General features: G+C 50.1%; 8 protein-coding genes across 8 annotated transcripts; 3 read left to right on the forward strand and 5 right to left on the reverse strand.

Annotated features, from left to right (window-relative positions):
• Window positions 1-113: 113 nt before the first annotated feature.
• Window positions 114-482, reverse strand: GLRG_05496 (uncharacterized protein; the record flags this gene model as incomplete). The annotated part of the gene is made up of 1 exon (XM_008096181.1): window positions 114-482. The coding sequence occupies one exon, from the start codon at window positions 480-482 to the stop codon at window positions 114-116; it is 369 nt and encodes a 122-aa protein (XP_008094372.1).
• A 68-nt stretch (window positions 483-550) lies between these two features.
• On the reverse strand, window positions 551-2,260 carry GLRG_05497 (uncharacterized protein; the record flags this gene model as incomplete). The annotated part of the gene is made up of 4 exons (XM_008096182.1): window positions 551-646; window positions 700-825; window positions 892-1,750; window positions 1,845-2,260. The coding sequence occupies 4 exons, from the start codon at window positions 2,258-2,260 to the stop codon at window positions 551-553; spliced, it is 1,497 nt and encodes a 498-aa protein (XP_008094373.1).
• Window positions 2,261-4,668: 2,408 nt separating this feature from the next.
• Window positions 4,669-6,661, reverse strand: GLRG_05498 (heterokaryon incompatibility protein; the record flags this gene model as incomplete). The annotated part of the gene is made up of 2 exons (XM_008096183.1): window positions 4,669-6,326; window positions 6,379-6,661. The coding sequence occupies 2 exons, from the start codon at window positions 6,659-6,661 to the stop codon at window positions 4,669-4,671; spliced, it is 1,941 nt and encodes a 646-aa protein (XP_008094374.1).
• Window positions 6,662-8,213: 1,552 nt separating this feature from the next.
• Window positions 8,214-9,812, forward strand: GLRG_05499 (uncharacterized protein; the record flags this gene model as incomplete). Its single annotated transcript, XM_008096184.1, has 1 exon — window positions 8,214-9,812. One exon carries the CDS (start codon window positions 8,214-8,216, stop codon window positions 9,810-9,812), a length of 1,599 nt encoding a protein of 532 aa, XP_008094375.1.
• Window positions 9,813-11,135: 1,323 nt separating this feature from the next.
• GLRG_05500 (amino acid permease) lies at window positions 11,136-13,002 on the forward strand (the record flags this gene model as incomplete). Its single annotated transcript, XM_008096185.1, has 5 exons — window positions 11,136-11,319; window positions 11,390-12,088; window positions 12,148-12,407; window positions 12,471-12,592; window positions 12,651-13,002. 5 exons carry the CDS (start codon window positions 11,136-11,138, stop codon window positions 13,000-13,002), a joined length of 1,617 nt encoding a protein of 538 aa, XP_008094376.1.
• Window positions 13,003-13,323: 321 nt separating this feature from the next.
• On the reverse strand, window positions 13,324-13,650 carry GLRG_05501 (uncharacterized protein; the record flags this gene model as incomplete). Its single annotated transcript, XM_008096186.1, has 2 exons — window positions 13,324-13,451; window positions 13,500-13,650. The coding sequence occupies 2 exons, from the start codon at window positions 13,648-13,650 to the stop codon at window positions 13,324-13,326; spliced, it is 279 nt and encodes a 92-aa protein (XP_008094377.1).
• A 1,648-nt stretch (window positions 13,651-15,298) lies between these two features.
• Window positions 15,299-15,934, forward strand: GLRG_05502 (uncharacterized protein; the record flags this gene model as incomplete). The annotated part of the gene is made up of 1 exon (XM_008096187.1): window positions 15,299-15,934. One exon carries the CDS (start codon window positions 15,299-15,301, stop codon window positions 15,932-15,934), a length of 636 nt encoding a protein of 211 aa, XP_008094378.1.
• Window positions 15,935-18,036: 2,102 nt separating this feature from the next.
• On the reverse strand, window positions 18,037-19,776 carry GLRG_05503 (uncharacterized protein; the record flags this gene model as incomplete). Its single annotated transcript, XM_008096188.1, has 2 exons — window positions 18,037-18,079; window positions 18,503-19,776. 2 exons carry the CDS (start codon window positions 19,774-19,776, stop codon window positions 18,037-18,039), a joined length of 1,317 nt encoding a protein of 438 aa, XP_008094379.1.
• Window positions 19,777-25,699: the final 5,923 nt, after the last annotated feature.

Below are 25,699 nucleotides of genomic sequence, written 5' to 3' on the forward strand. Positions count from 1 at the left end.
GTCAGGCTGTATGGTTTGATTACAATAGTTACGAGAAGCACATATACACATCCATGTATATAGATTGCATAAATTCGTGCACGGGTACACCGTAAAGCATGAACCGGCCACGGCTAGGTTGTCCCCCAGCTTTCGATGGCGCTGGCCCAGTCAATATCCGCAGAGTCGTTGAATGCGTTTGTCCACATGTTTCCGATAAAGTCCGTTTGAAAGTTGTAAAATGCAGTGTTGGGTAACGCGTACTGCTCGAGCAAGCTCTGTTGAGGAGGAAGATGCGGCTGCTCCTGCGGCATCATACTCGTCGGTCGTGCCTCGACAGCAACATCCGACTGAGGATGGGCCACCAGCGGGGCCAATGCCATGGTCGACTGACTCTGGCGTACGAGTATCTCCTCTAGTTTATGGATATACTGAAAGATCCTTGCTCCGGCTTGGCTGGCTGAGGGGAGCGAAGGGGCAAGGCTCTGGAGGAAAGTCGCCATGGAGGTCCTAGGATATTTCAGCCTCGGATCTCTCGAGGACCACGGCGTGGCATGAGGAAATGATCAACCTACATGACTTCGCGGAGCTTGTAATACTGCCAGTTAAATAACTGCCGTGTGATGAAGCTGCTCAGTAGGTGAGCAACGCCGGCCAATTCTTGGAGCTGGAACTCAGTTTAGCCCGGTGATCAGTTCAGAGATAAAGGGACGGCCGTACCATGGGATAACCTATTGCGCGCAAGTATTCCACAGGCACGGAAGTGATTTCTTGTATCAACTCCAGAGCGGCCTCGCAAGCCTCTTCGAATTTGTTGTGGCAAGCAAACGCGGCCATGCGAAGTAGCTGTGAAAAGATCAGTCAGAGCCCCCCCCCCCCCCTTGCATCTGCAGCCAGGGGAAACACGCTCACCTGAAAGGTGCAAGCAATGTTGGCGACCTGAAAACCACACAAGTTTGCTTCGACATCGTGGGATGCGGGGAAGGCAAGTGTCGCGTACGGCGGTAGGTTGCCCTTCTTCTCCAGGACCTTCTCTAGCAGCTTGTCAATCGGGGGCATCAGCGGCTCGTGTTCGATCGGGCCCCTGTCCAGAGCCTTGAGCCGGTCCTTGCGCATCCGCACGATGACGTGCTCCAGCACGCGGTACAGGTCGGTAATGTAGTTCCAGCCGGTCAGCCAGCTGCCGTGGCGGAATCTCGTCTTCTCCGTCTGTCCCGAAGCGTCGATGATGCCGGCCAAGCCGTCGACTTGCTGCGGGTACGCGACGGCGCACTGCAGTTCCGGACAGCGTACGACGTGGCCGTCAATGAGGGCCGCATGGACTTCCAGGCGGTACATGGACCAGAAGAACTGGCGCCGCACATGCTTCTCCGGGTAGGTGAGATGCGAGGGCCAGCGAGCCTCGAATTGAAATGTGTGCTGGGCCACGAGGGTGTGATAGCGACCCATGCATTCATGGAAGAGAGGGTCGTCCTTGAGCTGCGTTGCAGCCAGGGACAAGGTGCCGAGGACCTGGAGATAGTCAAAGACGTCAAAGCTCCCGATTTCGCGGTTGGTTTCCGGGATGGCCTTTTGGGCGTCCTCCATGTAGGCCTGGTGGTGCTCGGGGCGGAGTGGCGCCGGCACGGCCGGGTTGAAGACGGCACCGTCCCGGACGTGACATGAGCTCAGGGCGCAGATGGCCATGAGGCGGGCAAACGAGGCCCGGGTCGCCGACAAGCTGGTGTTCTCCCATTCTCTTATAAGGGAGACCTCGTCGAAGAAGGGGAAGCTGCATGCAATTGTCAGCTTATCCCAATGTCTCACGAACGGAACGCAGCAGCTGCCAAGGGGTATATCGGCGTGCGAGATGAGATTGGACGCACACGGGGTACACTGTGTCAAAAAATATGGAGACGAGACGTGAGACAAGGCTTCGGCTTCCGTGGCGGCTCTCATCGTAGAACCACCCGCAAGCTTCGCCGTCGTCGCATGATTGGCTCTGCTTGTTGTTTGCCGAAGAAGATGGCGACGTCTTGGACTTGACGCCTCTCTTGGCCGCCACGCGGTTCCAGGTGCAGGTCGCGCCGTGTTCGATGCAAGTCAGACAGCTGAGGGTGCCGCCGGGGCTCGCGTTGCCCGCTACGACCCCGCTCCCCTCTGGCACGGGCTTGCATTTCCTCCCTCTACGATGACAAAAGTCACAAGCCTTTGTGATGCGACGACGCTTGAGGGTCGGCTCGCTGCGCCGCCGCCCGTCTGCGTTCAGTTGGCGGTGCTGCTCGTCCTGATTCCCGCCCATGATTCGAGCGAGCGTTGGCCGCGTCGAACCGGGTCACGGGGCTCCCATCCGGTACACAAACGCACGTGAGGTAGAGGCGTGGGCGTAGGGTGGGGGAGAGATCGGTATATCTCACACAGCGGGAGGGACAAGCTTCGTTGGTGACTTATCCTTACTGTCCGAGCCACAGTGAGGGGTTCGCCCCGATCTGCCTCCCTGGTCGACTGAGACGCAGATCCACTGGTTCGTATGGAGGGAACGAGCGGCAAAGGAGGAGAGACAACAAAAAGCTCCGATGAACAGATGGGTGCGTACGTTGCAACGCGTGGGATGGGGTTTCCCAAGAACACACGCACAATATGACGGGGGCGAGAAGAACCCAAGCAGCGTCTTGTGTGCAACCTTGGATTTGGGAGTGGCAACGCCGTCATGAAACGAGGGGGAGGAAAATCTGGACAAACTTTGAGTGGGAGAATTTCGTGAACGAGATGAGAAACATGGGCGGATCGAGGTTGAAATTGACACGGCCACAGGTGGGGAACGCACCCAGAAAGAGAGAGAGCAAACGATGTTCCAACAATAGGACCGAAATGACTAAGCCTGAGCGTTTGTTCCCTCTTCTCCTTTTTGGCGGTGCTGCTTGTAGTGCTGGCTTTGCTGGTGCTGGTGGTGTTGGTGCATATCCCTCCCCTCCCCCCCATCCCTCAACGAGATAAGGTAACATCCGTCTGTCTGTTGGATGGAGTCGGTGGCCTATTGGCCCGTTGCCCCAGTCCATCGAACGCCAAGAGAAAGGTTACTGCACATGGGGACGACTGCGTATCCAGCCCGCAGCGCAGTCAAGGATGGCCGTGCCGCAGCCACTGACCACATCGTCACGCCGCCTTTTCTTTGTTCTGCTCGCCCCGTCGTCCCTCGACCCCCCCGTCCTGTTGGCCCCCGCACTGCGTCAGTGTTTGTCCGGAAGTGGCCTGGGAACAAGCCCGTTCCCCCAGTGAGAGATGGACAATGGGTACACTTACCGGCGTGGGGGAGATCAACCCTAAGCATTCCATTAAGTAGCCAAGAAAGCCAAACCAACTCGTCGGTACGAGGAGATGTGCAAATCGAGATATGAGACTCCCCAACGTCAAGAGGCTATCGGCGATCAAAACGCCCCCCAACAACGGTCTTCCGCGATCCGGCTTATTGGGATGTTTGCGGCCCGGCACGCCATGGGCAAACATGGACTTGCACGTGGGGGGCTTCTCAGATAAACGCACATCAACCCTCACCCTTGATTTGGCCCAGACGCCCTGACAGTGTGGATCAGCATCTAGCAAACAATATAATGATCGAAGAACATGTGCATTATCAGGCGCTTAGAGAAGGGGCCAAAGGGGTCTAGCCTTTCAGATCGCACGATTGGGCATGTTGGGCCGAACTTACACAACATGTCAACTGACATATTTTGATACCATGTTCAAACAGAACCATTGCTGAGGGGAGAGCGGGGTGAGTACAGCGCCGAAACCCGTTGATTTTAACACGCAATTCAGCGTAGTGGTAGATTTTCTGCTCAAGGGCTCATGACGCGCCCGAAGCAGACGGCCACCGCTTCTCGGAATGCATGGTCTGAAATGTACGTTTGTGTTCTTGCGTCCAAGACCCTCTGTCCTATGCACGTCAAAGTTCCCAAGTTTATGATGATACTGGCCATGCTACAAGCGGGTGGATTATGAATTTACAAGAGGTAGACATCATACCTCTATGGTATTTCTTTCCAAGCCTTATATGTTGTATTCAATATCCGTATAGGGAGTGATACTTTCCGTATCTTTTTATGGCCGTGCATGGCCAATATTGTGTGCCTGCGCGTCCTTACTGAGTGCCACCTTGGACTCAATATTAGCAGCTTAGTATTGTCGCGCATACATAAGTAACCTGGCGACTTTCCGTGCAAGTAACAACTACACAAGCTCTGCAATATTGAAGTCATGCTATTTCTATTGTCTCCCCTGCTGGTGGAATGGACTTGCCTTCTCGGTTCTATTCTGTTTGGTTTTCTTTAACGTATCATCCTTCTTATAGTTATTTCTCATCTATCAACATCGCCTACAGTTTATCTACAACACTAACAGCGTAACACGCAGATTAACATCATGATACCCTTACTGTTTAAACAGTCTTCAGCTAGTTTCGTTTTCTATATTTTGGCTCCACGCAAGCGTTTCCCAATAGATCGTACAAAGTGGCAATCTTCGAGACTGAGGCCCAAAACTGCGCATGGCTAGATTGCTGACGACCTAAATACCCTTGAGGTTCACGTCCAGGGGCCTGTTCAAGTTGTTGCTGCAGGACGAGGTGACGCCGGTCAACCCTCAAGAATATTTCCTAAAGCCTGCCACTGGTATCTAAACGTAGCGACATGAGTGGATTTTATTAGACGTTCAAAGAAGAGTGACAACTTCTCTTTTTGCACTTTTGAACAAGCCTACCTCTTCCTTTGTATCCATCCAACTACTGCGTAACGACACGGCAACCCGCCTAAATACATTTACATCCTGGCTTAACCTCTTGAGAACCAGAAAACCGAGATAAGGGTGTGTATCACCCTTGTTTGACGTCTTTCCGATGAACAAGCAAGTATACTCCTCAGTGTTGTTGACAGCAGGGACTGAAGATGCATCGTCCCAGATGACCGTGTGGCCCATTCCCTGTGTATCTACAATCTCATACCTGACCCCGGCCACATATCCCATGAACGAATCTCCAGGCTTGGCGGTATGAGACGTGATCTTAAGCCCATGAACAAGGCTCCCGCGGATTACCAGCTTCGCATCTTCCCGAACCTGGCCGAATATATCGGCCTGGGTCAAAGCTTCGACATGTATCTCCAACACCTCAACGTCCTGCTTGAAATGCGACATCGGATGGAACAATACCGGTCCCTCAACCGCCGCCCAACTCCAGCTCGGCGCTCGCCATTTTTTCGGTCGCCGGTACTGGATCTCAGGGTTGCGCCAGTAATCATCTTCCGATGTCCACATCAGCTGCGTTGCTAGGTCTCCCTCCCATAGCCCCGCGAGGTATCGGTCCTTTTTCCCGTTCGCAGCTTCGTACATCAAACCGAATTGTTTAGCCATGCCAGATAACGCCGGGAGTCGGTCTTCGTCGTAGCTGATGGAACGCTCCGTGAACAGCTGCACGATCTGTCGCCACTGGAGGTATGCTCTGCTTGTTGACATCTCTCGAAACAAAGCTGGCGAGCGAATACATCGCAAGGATTCCATATCCAGCTCTACGGGGTCCTCTCGGCGGCAGGTACAGAGACGAAAGGTGTTGCATTCCCAGACAAGCTCGTTCGAGGTGTAGTGAAGTGTTCTGTTAGACAAGACTGCTTCCTGCAGTGTCCACGCGCGTTTGTTAATGGGCTCGGCATGGCTGCCTTCCATCTCAATCGTCCTCAACAATATGGTAACGTCGTTGTGCTTTCTTTTCAAGCTGTCTCTAACATAGACTGGTCGTCCATTGAGCTCAAGCTGCTGAGGCGGGATTCCAAATGCCTGCGGAGCGAAAATCCCGACAGAATTCCCGTCTGCATGGTCCGCGGATATGGTTACCGCAGCGTTGGAGTAGACTTCACACATTCGTCCTGCCTCTCTCGCCCAGTCGTCGGGGTCTCCTTGTATGATGCAAAGGGCATCTACCCAGAGGTATCGAATGCCGAGATGACGGGTGATAGTAACGGCGTCACGCAATGTGGCAGGCATGTCTTCGTGGGGAATGGAGGTTTTATGAGCCATAAAGTTGTTGTGTGTTGTTTTCAGAACGTGATGGACAGATGGATCCCCCCAACAGTAGCTCAGCGCCACATATGCCCCAGAAGCGCCATGTGTTTCGACTAGAAATGGCTCGCGGAGTCCAGCAGCACCAACATCAATCACGCGAGTTGGGAGATTCTGATTCGATGCTTGTTTGCATGCTGGGTGGTTTGCAAGGCAATCTTGAAGCCACGAGGAAGCCAGAGCGAGACAGGATGGCGCAGACGAGTGGCTCTCGACCTCTTTGGCTGGGCCTATGGTCGGATGACGAGGACCGCTGTCGCCTATCAAATGTTAGCAATCGCTCACCTATCAACAGCCGGGGCAATTCAGTACTCTCTCGGGAAAAGATGTCAAGAGACAATGGGCCATGTAGCAGCAGCGGGCTATTTGGTGCGAACTGCAACTGGATGTATCCAGCGAGTTCAGACTCGGTGAAGTCGCTCTTGCGCAGAAGTATTAGCGCTTCCCACAGCAGCTTGCACTCCTGGCACCGTTCCAATCCTGCGGACTGCTTCAAGTCGCCTAGCTGGATGAATTTGACCAAGCGCCGGTTCCGGTTTAACAGTTGACCCTCGACCTCCCGCGCACCGAGGTTGAAGCAGATGGAGCACTCCATACTGGGCAGCGACTGCAACTTGAGCAACTCGAAAATGTACTTTTGTTCTCGAAGTTATGTTTTGGTTCCCTCAAATACATGGAAGCGGGGTTGAGTCCTTTATTTCTGCCCAGCCAATGAATTCTACACCGGTTCCCCCCAAAATGTGGATGAGCGATGTTCAGCTGCGCCAACTGCAGGACTTAGCTTATCTGCATGTGCATTATTATGTTTTGTTATTATTAGGTGGGGAAGCGGGCATCTTAGCGGCCTGCCGTAATATGGCATTGCTGGTCTAAAGCCTCGTGTAAGTGTTAAGTAACCAGAGCCTGTATTTATAGTCCGGAACTAGTTCAATATCCCTGATATATAGGAAAGACTCTAGCATAAAGAAGATAGAACCACCATAATTAGCTTCGGTAATAAGCATTGTTCTTTGCGCGGAGGCTCTTATTCTTTGCGGAAGTACTACACACGGTTGCAGGTGGCCTCCAACATCTACCTAAATCCGCATACTTGGCACCTTCTTATGGCCCAATCAAACCCCATACTCATACTGTTGGTCAAGAAAACTCGTAGCCTACCTCGAAATGCAAATGACGCGTGCCCAAAACATTGACATCAGTGTACTTCAGCTGGCGATTTTGGCGCACGCAGGGCGTCCTTCCCCGCCGCCAGGGGGAGAAGTTAGGCTACTACCGGAACTGCTGGAACCCTTTTTCCACATTCATTTCTCACCAGGCACAGCCCCAGCGCGAGGCAGCCAGGGCTTGGCAATGTGGTTTTCGGTGATACAACAGCAGCCTCAAATAGATCAGGCTGAGCTGAACTGGGGTATTTTAGTTCATCATGTTGCGCATAGGACCAAATCGTCAGTTCATGGGCATTGAACTCCAGTCGGCAACTTTTGATACTGGGCTTGTTCTCGAGGTCTCTTCCTACGTGGGTTCCACGCCCGCAACACCGCAACCTACATCCTGCAACACGGCCTGAAATGCATTTGCCCAAGTCATGGAAAGATGTCGGGTCAGTCAAAGATGCCTTTATACCCAAACGACGTGGCAAAGATGGCCAGCGACGCGAGCGGAGGCCTAAGACCAAGAAAGCCAAGAAAGGGGCTAAAAAGAAGTGAGTCGACTGGTGGTTAGTGTAAGCAGTATTAGTGACTGACCTCCGGCGTATAAGGGAGCGGAAAACTTCCAAGCCCAAGAAAATTAGAGCCTACCCTCAAGCAAAATATGCGGGCAAAGAGTGGCAATTCCGGCAGTGTCTACCTTTCGGACCATTTGCCATACTTCCGGAGAACCTTGCACAGCCGCGCCCGGGGCGAGCCTCATCGGGTCCGGAACGCGTGGACGAAGGCGATTCAGCCACGCCGCTTCCGAACAGAAGACGATCCTATGCGAAAGCTGCGACTTGGAGCAGCACTCTGAGTAGTGCGGGCAATTCGCTGAGCTTCGCAGCATCGAAGATTAAAGACACCCTATTACGCCGCCGGCATACAGATTTATCGCAATCGTTGTTATCACCACCACGCTCCAAAGCACCAATGGAGCCATTGAAACACAATTCCATGCCACCAATATCCTCCGGCAACACAGAAAATGAGCGGCCGGCACCTTTGCCGTTCCGAGGAAGTGCGTCGATGAAAGCGCCATCCCAATCTCCAGCTCCGACGGCGGAGATTCGTACTATTCCCAGGGGCGCATCGAATGTTGAGGTCTTGCGCGGGGGGCTAAAAAAAAGAGCTGCTACCTCCAAAGAATTTAATGAAATATGGGAATCTGAAGGATTGCCGCACTTACGCAAGACCCTGAACGACAACTATAACGGCGACTACAGCATCACGATCCAGTTCAACTACAACTCGAGCACAAGACTCGTTGAGGTCATGACGTCTAGAATCCTTTCCAACCATGTTCATCAAGAGGTCAAGAGCAAGGTCTTACCATGTTTTGAGCATGCACCGCAGCTCATGGTCGAAATACATTTTCTTGTTGGGAGCGTCAGTCGTACCGCCGATACCAACCGCCTTAGCCAGGATTCGGAAGATCAATGGGCCAAGCCGAAAAACCCGTTCAAGCACTCGGTACAGTTATGTGGCGACTCTATTGGCGTCGAAGGGATAGATGGCGCCGCGACTATTGGCCCTGCGGTGAAGCTCGGCAACAATCGAGGATGGCTTATCAACTGGCATCTCTTCGAGGGGATTCAAGACTGGGCAACTCTTGATACGGATTCTGGTGTCCTCGACCACCATTTGGTGCACCCAGCGCCTATAGACTGCCCAAAAAACGAGAGTCCGAAAAGAATTGCAAAGCTTCATGCATTCTCAGGGCCCATGTTCAAGACTTATCGTCCATCCAAGTCTCTCAGACTGTTTGCAACCGCAATTCCGCATGATAAGAAAGCGACAATGAACGTTGTCACGGATTGGGCCTTTTGCATTGCGAATAGACATGAGTGGCTGCAGAATCGGCTACGATATGCTCCGCCCGGGATAGAGGTCGATGCCGTTTCGGATCCAATGAGAGGCCAGTTTACAGAAAATCCTCAGTTACAAATCATCAAGACAACTGGCCGGAGTAGCGGATTTAGATATGCCGTGGTGTGTGAGACACCAGCTGAGGTCCGCAAGCTGCCCACGGAGCCAACCAGGGAATGGTATCTTGAACAAGCTAACATTGGTCCGACCTTTGATTGGGTCTGTGGAGGCCCAGGAATGCCTGGAGACTCGGGAGCCGCTGTGGTTCACGAAGAAACCGAGTGCGTCCTTGGCCAGATATGGGGTCGAAACTGTTATGGAGGCAACCACAGTGATCTTAGGATCACCTATTTCACCCACATCATGGACATCTTTGATGACATCGGAGATCTTTATCCGAGCGAAGGACCTTTGACTCTCATACTGAGCGAAGATGACCGGACTTCAACCAATGCCCACAACGAACCCTCAACACTCAACGCTCCCAGATCAACATTTACACTCGAGACTTCAGTACGATATACTATTTGGGACACAGGTGATGAACACACTACAGATGAGCGGATGGGTGAGGATCCTACTTTGGATATGGGCCACCAGAACATGTTCCGTCGCAGTGCTGCAAATGTAACTTTTGAAGACGATGGGATTATGATGAGGCGTAGCTCAATAATGATAGCCACATGAGTGATCAGATGTTCACATAGAGTATGCGTGGAGTTATGGGTCGTCATTTCTTCGCTTGCTTTTTCAAACGATATTCATGAGCTAATTTTCGGTTCCAACTTCATCCCTAGTAGACTTTCGTGCACATGCATCTCAAGTAAGCAGGGCATCTTAAGCTGAAATAATACCCAAGGTTGACAATCGACATTTCTGGTGCACGTGGATACGAAGACTTGCAACGACCCAAGGAAAGATGGCAGACCTTATACCTCGATCAGACATTTCATCGAGGGGAACTTCCTCAGCGAACCATTGGCACATCCAAGTGCAGCCTCTGTCGCCATTCCAACCCCGCAAGCACGCCATCAACGAATGCCCATTTGGTCTCTGCTTGTTTTCACCCGGCCTTCTTGGCGCTGCAGTCCCTCCCAGCCTCTCCCACGCCGCTCCACAACGGTCCTGGGGTCCCCCTCCCCCAGGTTCCCCGGAACACTCCAACTGCACACTCTGAACTCCAACACTGAAGGGAACGCCAAGATAGTTTAGATATGGGTCACCTTCAGAGCCTTTTAGCAACCTTCCGTGACTGGAAGAGTTGACTCGGTCCTCGGGCGCTCTCACTGCGCCGAGACAGCCTAGATGCTTACGTCCTCCTTGGCGGCGGCGTCTGTCTCACCTATCCCAGCCTTCCGAAAACAACTCAGCACTGTCACTGGACGCCTGCCTTTATGCCGAGTTAGCCTCAAGAGGCAGCCGGGCAACTGCTCTTACACCCTCAGCGGCCTACCCGTCGTCGCTTATTGTCAGCCGCCTGTGGAAGTGAAAGATTTCTTCTGGAACCTCGCCACAAGCATTTTAGGCTTGGTCTGGTGGGGGGAGAGGGTGACAGCGCATACTAGACCGAAGAGGCTATTGTGTGGTACCCCCTACGTCTGGCTCGCCAAAGGTCGTAAGTTTTGTCGATGACTGTCGCTTTTCATCTCTCATTCCCCCGACCGCATGTCTCTGGCGCATGGGAATCTCATCCTCGTATTACTGGCCAGCCAGTCGGTTCACTGTTCGAGCCTTGCGTGACGTTGCATCGCGATGACGTGCGGGCCCTTTTCAAGCATTGCTTGCAAGGGACGATCACCTGTTCACCATTGATGTTTTCTTACTCCTGCTCAGGTTGCAACGCGACAAGGAGCTCATCTGCAGGGCGCACATATATAGCTCCTTGCAGTCCACCATGGGAGACTGTCTGCCCACAGATCATCCCGTCTTAGCACGAAGCTCCGGTCTGCTATCTCGCTGTTGAAGGAAGTTCTGGTTGGCGGTGCTCCTCAACGCACGAACACGCCAACGATGAGTTTACCACTCAAACACCATCACCATGGCGGGGAAGAACGTCACGTCGCGCAGACCAACGTTTCAGCGGAGGAAGTTGGTGTCGTGAAGCAACAGGAGACATACGCGTTCGATGAGTCGCGCAAGATCGGCATCACGGGCGCCGTTTTCCTGATTCTAAACAAGATGATTGGTACCGGAAGTGAGTCCATGACGGGCGGCCCAGCGGTGAAGCTCCGCGACACGTACACGTACTCACAGTCCCAAACCAGTCTTCTCCACGCCCTCTGGCATCTTCCAGTCTACCGGCTCCGTGGGCGTCGCGCTCATGCTCTGGGTCATTGGCGGCATCCTCACCTTTTGCGGCATGAGCGTCTTCCTCGAATTCGGCCTAGCGATCCCCCGCTCCGGCGGCGAGAAGAACTACCTCGAGCGCGCCTACAGACACCCCAAGTACCTTGCGTCCTGTGTCCTAGCTTCGCAAATGGTTCTTCTCGGCTTCTCGTCCGGGAATTCCCTTGCCTTTGGCCGATACGTCCTCTTTGCGTCCGGCTCAAGCTCGCCAGATGGATGGGTCGCTCGCGGCATCGGTATCGCTGGTGCTACATTCGCTGTGGGCATTCACGCCATCACGCCCAAGTGGGGCATTCGTCTGTTCAATGTTCTGGGCGTTTTCAAGGTTGTCGTCTTGCTTTTCATTGTCTTCTCTGGGTTCGCCGCTCTCGCCGGCCGTCGTCGTGTGCCGGACCCTCACAACTTTGACAACGCGTTCCGCATCGAGGACGGAGAGGGGTACGGCAACGGCGGCGCCTACGGCTATGCAACTGCCCTGCTTCGTATTGTTTACAGCTACAAGGGGTGGGAGAACGCCAACTACGTCGTTGGGGAGCTCAAAAACCCGCGCAAGACTTTGGCCATTGCCGCTCCCATAGCAATTGGTGGCGTGACCATTCTCTACGTTCTCGCCAACGGTAAGAATACCAGCCCGAGTAAGGGACCAAGCTTTTCAATCTTCTAACGAAAAAAACAGTCGCCTACTTTGCTGCCATTCCCAAGACCGAGCTCGCCACTTCCGAGGTCATCGTTGCCGGTGTTTTCTTCCGCAATGTCTTTGGCAACAGTGCTGCTGCCCGAGCCCTACCAGCGTTCGTTGCTATTAGCAACTTGGGCAACGTGCTTGCCGTCAGTTTCGCTCACGCTCGCCTCAACCAGGAGCTGGCTAAAGAAGGCCTGTTGCCCTTCAGTCGATTCTGGGCGTCGAATAAGCCGTTTAATGCCCCTGCTGCTGCGGTATATTCCCCTTGTGCACTGACGCCAGCTATGCCGAGTCGCCTGTGCTAAACTATTGCTCAGCTTTTCCTCCACTGGATTGTTACCGTTATCGTCCTTGTTGCTCCACCAGCTGGTCCGGCCTACAACTTCATAACTGATATGTACACGCAAGGTGGTGCTTGGATCAACGCTTTTGTCGGCATGTATGTCTCCCACCTTATCGGCTTCCCAGTCTCACGCTATGGCTAACATAAATGATAGCGGTCTTCTCTACCTGCAGTGGAACAAGAAGGAGAACTGGACTTCACCTTGGCATACTTACTTTCCCATCACGGTGATCTATGTTCTCGCCAACCTCTTCTTATGCATTGTTCCGTTCATCCCTCCCACAACCTCCTGGACCGCCGATGGCTACCCGTACTATGTCTTCCCCATCGTGGTTATCGGTGTGCTTCTATTGGGTGTTGTCTACTGGGGGTTCTGGACCAAGCTCTTGCCTGCCATCGGTGGTTATAAGGTCGTGGCCGAAAGGACTTATGATCAGGAGGGTCACGAGGTTATCCGATACCGCAAAGTAAGCACCAAGCATGGGCGTTCTGGACCTATTGATTAAGCACTACACCGTCCGGCATCATCAGCTATATACCATGCTGCAAGATATCAGGTAGTGCCGCCCATTCACGCGGTTACTTCCATTTCACGCATATACCTACGTAGTAACTTAACAGCAACTTATTAATACCAGGTTAAATTTCAAATTCAATTCTTTCGTAATTCAAGGTCCTCGCAAGCACTGCAGTATGTTGCCGGTTGGACTCAGGATGGCACAATTGATTCAACTTTCACTTGTGATGATGATTGGATCAAACAAGGATGAGATGGTAATATTAATATGGTGGTACCGCTTGACTACAAGTTCAAGTTTCTTTCCAATCTACTCAAGGCGACTGTCCTCAAGACCTTCGGTATCACCGGGCTCACGGTAATCGCCGGCGGGCTGAGCACCACGAGTGCGCTCATCCAAGATGTTGCTCTTGTCAATAGCATCTTTTTCATCACGCTCTGTACCGAGTCAGCATCTGTTCAACTTCTAATTGGAGGTAAACCAACCAAGTTGAGCGTCAGAGTCAGCAGTCTCGTCATCAATGGGATCCTCGACCTTGGCGTCGTCGTTGATAACGCTGATGGGCTGACGGTCACCCTGGCGGGAGACATATTCGTTGTCCTTAACCTCCCCAGTCGGAACATCGGTGGAAGACATGATGATTTCGATCTTTGTGGTTTTGGAAATGATAAAAGGTTAATGTCGAAGAATTGAATTCTGACGAGAGAAAGTAAAGGGAGTAACTAGTCTGATGGGAAATAATGAGAAAGAAGTATTCAGCCAGGAATTCAACAGACTTCATATAGATATAGAGTCTATCAAACGCCTCGAAGCTCTTGTCCTGTGTACGCTGTTCTCAAAACACCATACCTAGTCAACAATCGTGATATCATTCTCCCCTTGACCATTCATCTATGACGCTGTCATTTACGCGAAGCAAACGCGCACCAACGCGCAACGGACCTTGCTACTGCAGGAACTGGTGCGACTTTCAATTAAACAAAGACCCGTTCCCACGCCAATTGTCGATGCCGCTAATAGACGCCACGTTCCAAAGCCTTAAGGGGAGATTGTCGACTGGACCAGCCTCCAAGGAGCTCGCACCAGCATGGCGCGAGCAGAAAAAAATGCAGGGGAAATGCACACTCTGTCCATCAAGCCTGTATTTTTTAGTTAACGTCGCAATCCCCAACGATCGTCCCCTGATCGATCGTCTGGTAGTCAGGCCCTGGCATTGGGGAAATTCCCAACCCCCTGACTTCTCCAGAAGCGTCCGTGAACATAGTCCTGCTCACAGCCCAGCGCAGTACTCCGTAGTTATTTCCGGTACGAACAGCTTCACTTCAGATGTTAGGTACCTCTTTGCTCTCTTCCTAACCCGTTATACTTGCGTAAACCAATTGCTGGTGCTGAAGTCTCGTCTAGCTGCCCAAAGGTCTCCAGTTTCGGGGGGAGCCTATCATGTTATGCGCTATAGCCTATCGGCGTCCACAAACAGAAGGTTAGCATGAGAGTTTGGGCTTGTCAACCCCGCGAGGCCCTCACCGAGAAGTCAACTGAATTTTACAAGTGAATATCGGGCCTCACCGAGACAGACTTCTCTGCGCACGATCGGTCTGACATCATGTTGTGTTTCGCCCAGCGGAGTAACTTAGTAAAGCAAACTGGGCGCGGGGCGCATCACATTGACGTTTCCCGTCGCCCCAGCCGTGGCTCGAAACGGCAGTGATGCTCGTTCAGTCTCAAACACCTTACATCATCCACCGCCACTAAGAGCGAACCGGAACCCTGGGGACAGAGCCCCGAAAGCAAGATTTGGACTGCCGAGTCGGGTTCTGGTTGCCAGAGGGAAGAAATGCCCAGCAAAGTTATTGGTGTTTCCCAGCGTCTTACGCACAGGAAAAGAAAGCAAGAATGTGCCCTTTCATAATGAAGTTGGATCCCGCTTGCTGCCAGTGCTCTATTCTTCTGTACAACAATTTTCCTTTTCCACCTTGCGAATCTCTCTGAATGATTACCGACTATTAAACCAAGAAATTCAACGTTCCACAATCGTCCATTTCCCTGCCTGAGCTCCCTCCTATTGCTACCTAGCTCCGATCGGACGTGCTCATCGGACCCTCAGCAGACTTGCAGCAAAAGATCAAGGCGTCACAGCCTGCAGCTAGATTAGACAACAAAGAAGACAGCTTTTCAATAGCCTATCGAGCCCCTGCGTCATCGTGGTCCCGTTTCCGGGACTTCTCAGACGTCATTCAGGTACCTCCCACGTGGTAGATCATATTAACTATTCGGAGCCCTCATCATGCCGTCGCGAAACGACCGCCACCATAAGGCGTCGGCCGTTCACGACGACGCCGAGTCATACTACGACGACCGCTCCTATGATCGCCCGAGAGGGTCACGCCGCATCTCCCGCAGTGCCAACGATGCAGGTGGGGCAGGGCACCACCGAAGTAGGCGACACAGCCCCAGCCCTGTCCGTCCTAGCCGCGGCCGGTCTGAGGACTACAGACACAACCGTCCTTCGACCCGTCGATATGACGATTACTCAGATTACTCCGACAGCGAGGATGACCGGCACCGTCGGCGGGGACATGGCAAGGCCAGCCGACGAAGAGAGGACAAGACATCTGGGTCCTCGAAAAGCGTGCAGAATCTCGAGGCGGATAAAGCGGCTATACTGCAGGCGGCCGCAAGTGCTGCCGTTGTGGCTGGCGCAGCGGAGGCTTGGAGGATGAGGAAGGAGAAGACATCATGGTCAAAGAAGGGAACAAGGATGGCAACCGCCGCAGCTGGTGCCGCGGCCATTGCGGCATTCAACAACAATACCAACGGATCGCACGGAGGCAAAGAGTCTGGCGGGAGCAAGAAGGATACTTTGCAAGCCACGCTTGGTGGCTTGTTGGTGAACCGTCTGACCAACGGTAGCCGAAAGTAAAGTATGTGGTTGGAAAGGGAGGACATGGTCAGCCATGGGGATAGACATGATTGTAACGCGAAAAGCTCATTTGTTCGGATTAACAAGGGCTATGGCATTTATGACTTCATATACAGGTACAGCGAAGATAACTGGATACCAGGCGTTTAAGCGTAATTTATATTTACATGCAGTACGATATATGTCACCTACCCACTACACATTCTTTACCTAACTACCCACGCACACTCGATACAACTCTTACTCCCCTCCTCTACCAACATTCCAGAACACCACTACTCCTCCACCACGCAAGACCGAGACCTACGCTATCAGGATCTACCTGCGCACGGAGCGGAGGTAGATTAACACTATGCAGGTAGCCAGAAATACCTGATGGAGGCAAGGATGTGCAAGTAGCACTGTATGACAGGGCACACGGAGAACCCCCTGACTGCGGCGGCAGGCAAGGGGGTATGCTCGGAGAGAGCCAGGACACTGGAGGGCCATAGGCACTTGACAGCACGGAGCAGAGAACCAGAATAACTCCCAGGTGGATCATCTCGGCGTGGATGTATGTGCTGCATGTATATTCATATCTAGGATACTTCTGCCTTGGCGCCCTTTGCCCTAAATAGGAACGTCCCCGGCGTTAAATACAACAATAACAACAACAACAACTGATAGTGCCGTGTTTTCAGAACTGTACGTCACAAGCTTTCCTCTTATTCTACAGGCTAGCGCTGTGTCACGCAGAAGACTATCAATGTAGTAACACAGAATTCAGCGGGTGAAGAAGACTGTCTCACAACTATAAGATTGTTGGCAATCCTTGCTCATTCAGATATTAGTGACAGAAGACACCACGTCAAGATCTCTGGACCAATATCAAAGGTAGTCGGCATCAAGCAAAGAGACCGAAACAAATTCGAATCAGATAAATCACGGCACCGAGTGTTATGTCTTCTCTTGTCACCAATGTCACAGCCAACCCATCAAGTTGATGCTAACAGAAGCTGTGTTCAACCTATGTGAATTGGACATGAGCGTCACATCTGCAACGATTCCTCAAGAGGTTAAATAGACAAGGAAAAACGAAAGGCCTTCTGTGGTTTTATTGTATGCTGGAAAGATGTCCGTCGTCTTGTTCTGTTGGCTATGTATTGTTGTTGCGATATGTCGTTTTTGAGCCTGGACGTATGCTCCAGATAACTTCAATGTACCAGATAAAGCTATCGGATTTGTCGGTTAGTGGTCGATCAGTTTATGTATCAAAAAGTATTTTCAACAAATGTCTAGTCTAGAAAACAAAGGTTTGGGAATTCTGGGCTCTCGGAATCAGTTTTGATATTTCCTTAGCAGTGTTTTCCATCCCATTGATCGTTAGCCTGTCAGCATCACTTACAGCAAATATGCCGTCATACTATATGTGAGAACGTGCACCGCCCCCGGACTTTGTAGGTTTTGCTGCAGCTTACTGCTATCAGGTTCTGTGACCCAGCGATCAGGGCTTGTTTGAAAATGATAGATGATATCATCCTCTGATGTTTCAGCACCCTCACAGATTACAATAGCCTACAACGAAGTTCGGAGATAAGGCCGAGGGAAACCTATGGCTACCGGATGTACCCCATCTTCGGAACATTTATTGAGGTCGCCGAGCCTGCACAATAATGGGAAATGTCACGTGGCGTTATTGGAATGCGTGAGTTCAACAGGCCGAAGACACCAGGGCCAACGCCACGATTGCCACGTCCCAGCCGTTGCAAATTGACCGTCTTATCCTCTTGTGATGACAAAAGCGGATCCGTAATTGCCACTGCGCAATTACGGCTTATATCACGACACCTCTTTTAAACAATCGCGAGGTTACTTCATGACGTATGGGCTGCAGATCGATAGGGAGCGGAACTGACACCGACGATCAATGGTTAGACCCTGTTGGAAGGATTACAGTGGCGTCTTACATTAGGTACTATTGCTTTCTATCAAAATCCCATCTCTGTTATCCTCTATGAATCTTCCAGTTCCTTGGAGTGGCTTTGGGCAACAATGCTCTCTGTGCCATAATTTCCCATCAGGCACACAGAGGTATGGGTAGGGTAATGGGTAGTTACATATCCTCAGGAAACGACAATCAGGTTCACAGCAGTTGTGAAGTGGATGCTATCGAGAATTTAGTTTTCTCTACAATCGTGAATCCGGTGTGCCAACAAGTTTGTCTTTAAATCGAGTAAAATTCATGACCGTGCATCACCTTGACAGATGCTCCTTTTCCCAGCCTAGCTAATAAAGCCCTCGACTCCGAACGTCTCGCTCTAAAAAGCCAAATGACTTGCTGGTTCCCTGCTAGTAAATCCTGTTCCAGTATAGAAAACCTACATATCCGTATCCTTTTCACATGTAAAATCCGCACCATAGTTGCACCCTCCACGGTAATGACTGACCGGTAGCATGATAGCATCGCCTCATAATCACCTACGGGTGGTGGTTGTGCACCCTCCCGTGTGGATCGGCGCTCCCTTGCCTGCCTCCCCAACATGATTCTTCTGTTCTGTCCCAACTGCCGCGCCATTTCCTATTACATACTTGGTTGCCTGGCTATGCAGCCAGCTGTTTATCCCCGGATTGTTGCACTTAGCGTGGTCCATGAGGGCGTTCTTGACATCCACGACCTGTCTTAACACTTCGGCATATTCGCGGTGGAGCTCGCGGTTACGAGATTCGGCGAATTTCATCACTGCTTCGAGTTCTGCCGTCTGTTGCTTCTGTCTCTGCCAGTTGCGGGCTGAGGCCCGCCTGTGACGCTCGCGCTCGCGGGATGAGTGTTGTTGGTTCGAGGGCTTCTTGTTGGCTGTTTTCTCTTCCGGGACAAAAGTGTTGCTTCTACTACGGCTTCCCGTACCAGAGGTGGTTGAGGAAACGTTGTCTCTGGTCGGGAGCTTTCGTTTCTTCGTGGGTGGCGGGGTCGGGTATCGGCTTTCGCCTATCGTGGTGGTGGTGGTGCTTGAAGCTGCGCTATAGTGCGGCCTCTCTTGAGATGAGGAACGGGATATTGGAGGCGACTTGTCAGGAACGGGTGGAAGTGTTGAGATCGGCTGTGGATAACTGTCTTGCCCTTGGCTTGGGATATAGGGTGCTGTGAACTGCTGGTAGGGACCTACATAGGGATCTGTGGAAGGAGGCGCACCATAGTTTGGTTGCATAGGGTCAGAAATGTCTGAATGCCACCAGAATATGTTGCCGATACTGTCTGTGGGGTAGGCTCGATCAGGGCAATAAGGGTTAGGAAAGATCATCGGAGTGTTCTGTTCCATAAACATCCCTAAGGGCACCTCCGGCATGCGATCCGCGTCAGGATGCGCATCGATGCCGTTTGTGAGTGTGGCGTTGCTGAGAGTAGGCGTTTGCAGATGTGGTACCAATCTATCTGGCTCATCTTCTGCGCAGTTCGAGACTGAGTCCTGGCCTTTTACGGCACTATGGATATGACTGGTTTCTGGACCCTCGGGAACTGCCGAGTTGGTATGGCTTAGTGTCCGCGGAGAGTCGATAGTCATCTGAGTGGGGGTCAAAGATGCCTCTTCGTTGATGTTTTGAAGCTGGTTCGAAGTGTCTGACAATTGGCTGGTAGTGGGAGATGCCGAGCCATACATTTCGAAATGATCGTATATACTGTCAAGCTTTTCACCGCTTTGCAACCGGCGAAGAACATCATGGGCCTGTCCTGGTGCTGCAAGGGCTTCGAGTGCGGCGTCACGCTCGCGCTGAGCACCGGTTCGTAGCCGGCGAAGAACACGGGCCTGCCCCGGTGCGGTAAGGGCTTTGAGTACGGCGTCACGTTGACGCTGGACGTCCTTCATTTCTTTCAATTCCGCTTGCAGGCTGCGCCTTGTCTGGTGGAGTTGAGTTTGATATCGGCATTTCTCGCCCCGAGTCCTGCATCGCGAGCATGGCTTCTCACCATCGCACTGCACATCGTTAGATGATTTTTGAAGAGACCAAGTGCGTCAGATGTCTGCAGAAGTCGCCCATCAACGTACCTTTGTCTTCTTTTCTCGGCATACTTCACAAGCCTCGCGCGTGCAGACCCTTGACTTACCGAGGGTCATGGTTTTTGGCAGTGGCGCTAATGGGAGCTTGCTCATCATACCCATAATCCAGGATAATTTCAGAATGCTGGAATCTTAGAAGGACTGTACTCCCATCATTGACATACTCTGAATGCCTGTTTAGTTGGGAAATGGGCGTGTAGAAAACGGCGTCTTCCGAATGATTGTGAGCCTTGTGGTAGGTTTGTTGCCTTCGTCCAATGGCTTAGCTCTTTTGGCCGTCGATCAATGAATAGCCTTGACAGTACTGTCTTGTTCGAGTGATGTTTGTGTGATAAGTCAAAGCACCCACTTATGGCCCCCCCCTGCATTTGGCCCACCCCAAAAATGCCTCCCAGCCACCGACTTTCTAGATAACCTCCAAATTCAAACTATCACAACATTTTCAATTTTTCATCAAATCACTTCATTTTTTCAGAATACCTTCTTTAATACCCTATAGTCTAATATACCAAAGATAAGGTCAAGGGGGCAATTACTAATATTATAAGTAGTATATCTTATTAGGTTACCTCTAAGTAATAAGGTGTACTATAATTAACACTTTAGTATTATATAAATAGTTACTAATAGTAATTAGTTACCTTTAAAGACCTCTAGTGACTATTAGCTACCTAGGAGGCCAGCCTAGCCACTTAGGTAACTGCCTAGGCTAACCTTAGGCTGCCACTAACCTATTAATAACTTAAGGACTTTACCTATTGTATCCTTTATACTATAGGGGATACCTAACCTATAGGCAAGAGATAAGTAGATAGCTTTATTAAGAGGAACCTATCTGTTAAGGTCTAAAGAAGTTAATCTATTAATTTAAGGCGTGTTAATAAGGTATCTACTAAGGTTATTAGGGACTAGTTTAAATATCTTATTATACCTTATATCTAGGCTATTAACCTAGCTAATAGATATAATATAGATAAGACTAGTATCCTTAAGGGTAAAAGTAATAATAGGCTAGTGCTAGGTAGGGCTATAATATATATAGTAAGGAAAAAGTAGCCTAAATTAAGGGCCTAGGTATTTATTATTAAGTATATATCTACTAAAGGTAATACTTTTTATCTCTTAGTTATATATAAAGGTAAGAAGGTCTAGTAGTAGTAGTTCCCTCTTAATCTTAATTTATATAATAGATAGGAATTTATAGTAATAAAAAATAAATAGACTACTAATAATACTACTATTAAATAGTTAGAAAAGGTTTTTCTCCCTTAGACTAAGCCCTCTTAGCCTAATTAGGCTAGACTACTTATCCTAAATAGATATAAAAGCTATATAATAATAAAGTTTATATAGCTATACTATATTAATAATATTTATTTATTATTTTTACCTCTATATACCTTTTATATCCTCTAGCTACTTAACTAGTTAGTCTTTAGCCTTATTAAGGTAGTATATAAGAAGAAGCTAAGATATTTAAGTTAGTAGATTAACTTTACTATTATAAGTAAAAAAAACTTTATTTCTTACTATTATAAGGCTTACCTAGCTAAATTAACTATAAGTAATATTAAAAGTAGCTAGAAATATACTAAGTTATAGCCTATTAGTATAATAAAGCTACTTATAAATAAGCTACTAGTTTAAAAGGTAATAATAATATTATTAATACTATTAACACTACTTAATCTAGCTACTAAAAATATCTATAAGGCCTAAGATACTAATAGTATAAATAGTTAGCTATTTAGTATAAAGTAGTCTACGCTAAGAAAAGTAAAAAACCTTAAGGATTAACTTTAACTATTTAGCTAACTAAAGTAAAATATTACTATATAACGCTAGCTCTTTAGAAAGGTTAAAAAAGGCTTCTAAAAGTAGTTATATACACTAGCTACTACCTAGTAAAAAATAAGCCTTCTAGAAGCCTAAGTTACTAATAGTATAACTAGAAAACAGAAGGCTATTACACTAGATCTAAATACAAAGTTTGTAACAATTAAGGAGGTGTAGTAAGCCTAGATTACGGCTAGCGATACTAAAAGTGAGCTAGATAAATCTAGCGCATTAGAATTACCTAGTAAGGCTAAAAGCTGTATTATTATGGCATCAAGAGGTTGTTAATAGTTAATTGAATAAAGTAGTGGTGTTGTGATGGCATCGTTTTTAGGGTGGGCCAAATGCAGGGGGGGGCCATAAGTGGGTGCTTTAACTTATCGGTAGGTGGAGTCAGCCTTAAACCAGCGAGCTTAAACTTCTCAACGGTCGCTTGTCGCAAAGCAAGCCTTTGACAAACGCGCCCGGAATCTGTCCAGACCACAGAGGACTTATATATGTTCTGGCTGGCCTATCTTACTGCCCCCGCAGCAACAACCCGAGCCAGGCGTGGGCGGGGGGTCGAAGATAGAGGCTGCTATAGGTGTACATGAGGCAATGCAACGGGAGACAGCCAGATCCAGCCAGGAATGACGTCTCAATTGATCATGACCTCCCGAATGAATTGCCAGTGGCCCACCTGTCTGCATGAGGTTATGCCGCATCCAAGTACCGTATACACTAAGTACAGCTTCCACTCTCCTCCTGACGAACGGCAAGATGCATAGTAGTTGCGAGAAAGAGCCTCCGTATTAACAGAAACGTGTTAACAGAAGCACCTCATAGATCAACAAAAATAAAATTGGAGTTCGGATGTAGTCATTGAATACGGCAGACTACTGATAGTTGGCATCGGTCGTTGGCAATGGACGGCAAAGTCCCCTTCTCCTGCCCATTCTATCGCCCGGAACAGTCTCCATGGTCACCGACGCATGGGACGACCGTCTCCCCACAATGAGGGGGAGGGATTTATGTGCCTGGTTGCATATTGTGACCAACGGAACCGCACAGCTCGAGACTCTGGTAGAGAAGACAACTGATAAAGGGGGGGGGGGGGTTCAAGAGGCCAATGGAAGAAGGGCCTCGCGATAATAGTTCCGGGCCCACGCTGGTCTGTCTTCCCATCGATTGCGGTGTCAGTGGCGACATTCTTAAAAGACACTGCCCATCGAGGGGATTGTACCCTCTATCTTGTCAAGGGCTGTCGAAGCTGGGCTCCCTGTTGGATAGGTTCAGGAGATATTCCTGTTCACGACGTGACAGATCGTTTCTCTCTTAGTGTATATGCAAGGAGTTCGGCATGCCACGCATATTATTCGCACCACAGGAGCAAACTACACAGCGGGGCACCAAAGATCTTCATAGCCGACGACGCTCCGTAGCTCTTGGTTGGTCAGTCTGTTCGGAATGGTTTCCATGTACGCTGATAGGTGGAAGCATCCTCCTCTCTTTAGGAGAGGGAAAGACAAGCAAGTGGTGAATGAGCCCCCTCATTCGCGAATGTACCATTTACCGGTACTTCCTATGTGTCTTTCATTCCCCTCGGTTTCTTGTAAAAAAGAGTGTGTCTCACTGCTTTTACCACAGCGGAAAAGTCAATGGGTCTTTGGGGCTCAGCGGACATTGTGTTACGTCTTTGTGTCATTCGCCGTTACGGACGATCGATCTCTTTATGCTTTGATGACGTCCCCAAATCGTCAGTTGTTGACCATGGCGGTGATCCCCATCCCTGCTTCTCAGACTCCTGGACATAGGTATCAAGTTGTACGGAGTAGGTTGGGTACCCTTACTGCGATGCCCGTCCATGTCAAGAGACCTCTCCACATTGGTGGATAGCTGAGGCCCCTTCTCGCACTAATAGTGGAAAATCGAGGGTCCAGGAACAGCAGCTAAGGTTTTTATACGCCAAGGAAACGATGTCGTTACCAGCCCGGAGTTTGTTCCGCTTGGATGGCTATGTCTACCAAAACCCACATCCCTGCTCTTCCGCCGTTGCACACTGGCTGGCCAAGAGTGTGAGGAACCCGATCGTAGTTGGCTTTGCCTTGGGAAGTCAAGAGTGAGTGTCGAGCCAGTAGAGTACTCCCCGGCCACGGACCCAAGCTACCCAGAGTCGACGCCACTGCTACCCTGACGGGCCTCTATCACACCGTGCAGCCAGAAGCTACTTATCATCCTTCCTTGCCGAGAGGACACACCGCATCCACGACGTCCCGGCTGCTTACCATTGAACTTCCACTTTGGGCAGTCATTTTATGATATTAATGTTGCTTCTTTCGCTACAGTACCCGCCACTGCTATTGAATGGTGTCATCGCTGTGCCGGTCTATTTCCAAGCATGCGAAAGGCTAGCACGCCCCAATTGGCCGATGTTTGGGAACATGCATCTCTTGGGTGTTCCTACCATGCTTCCCTACTTATGATTGCTTGTCTAACGGCGCCACATTCTGTCATCCTGCAGAACATCTATCAGAGCTTGTGGGTGCACGAATCTGGTTTATGTGTTGCAATTGATTCATCGATGGGACCTCTCCGATGATGATTATCGCACTGGCAGGTATTGCGGTAGCCCGGATCGTAGAAATTGTCTTGGAAAATGAAGCCCTGGTGGATATACTGCTACTCTGGGAAAATTGTGCCTATTGTGCCCCTTGCTAATAATAACTGACGCAAGGCTGTTGCCCCACGATCAGACCATTGCCCTTGACCCCCGCTGCCCGCGCCAACGCCTTTGTCGTTCCATTAATGAAGACGACATTCAAATGTTTCATACGAAAACCTAGTGCCATTGTTGGCTCCAGCCCATATTCTTTGGTGTCGTGCCATGAATGAACAAGTGACGATAAGCAAGCTACAAAGGGGACTCAACCAACCACGGAGAAGACGGGAAAGACAAGGGTCCAGTGACAGCATTTTCGACTAGAACTAGGCTTGTAGATGCACACGATATAGCGCTATGACGGTCCGGCAACACCGGCGACGGCATGTTGGATAGAACCATCACACTTACTATGACACGAGCGGGGTGCCTCTCGTTATGTCTGTCATGCGAAAGAAAACGCCAGAACCCGAGGAAAGATCGTTCGTACTCTACTAAGAAGGAAAACGTACACAAACCGCGTCGGGCCATTTTCAGTGTTGTTCGATAGCCTCGAGGTCTGCCGGTTGACGACTTCCTTCGGCACCTGAATCGGCCAATTTGACTGAGCGAAGAAAAACGCAAGGAACCTGGCTAACAGCAACAACCAAGTGGAATTTCTCAATGATGAGTTCGCACTTCTATGCAGTGTCAAGGATAAAATTCTTGCTTCTATGAGAACAAAGAGACCAAGACGAACTCGGCCGTAACCTGGCATCAAGGCCCAATTCCCCTGCCTGATCCACGGTCTAGAGCAGACGCCACCGGCCGTTCGTAAAGACAGTTAGTATACATATCCAGCGGAGCCGGGATATCTCCAGGTATGATGAAGCTTTATAAGCCACAAGACTCATAGCTGGCAAAAGAGTGCAAAGTTTCACTGCCTAGCGTAGTATACGAGACATATTCGTCTACCCTATGTCCATTCTGGCAGTGACATAGTAAGGATTCGGCCTGAGTACTGAGACACTTGGCCCCTCTCTTTTTCTAACAGCATGAGTTTGGTACCGAACAAGAGGCAGTGTTCTCTTAGGAAAATGGTTTAGGAAGTAGGGACACAAAGGGCTGGTCAATATTGAGCATGGGGGATAGTCTGGTAGAGTATAAATCACACCGTGCGTTTAACCAGTTTCCAAGCCCGTCGGTTGTCTTCATAATACAAAATCATGACCCCGACTCGGTGGAGAGACGTCTTTGATTTCGAAAAGTATATAATTA

The sequence above is a fragment of the Colletotrichum graminicola genome (assembly GCF_000149035.1).
Source record: "Colletotrichum graminicola M1.001 genomic scaffold supercont1.19, whole genome shotgun sequence".
NCBI lineage: Eukaryota > Fungi > Ascomycota > Sordariomycetes > Glomerellales > Glomerellaceae > Colletotrichum > Colletotrichum graminicola.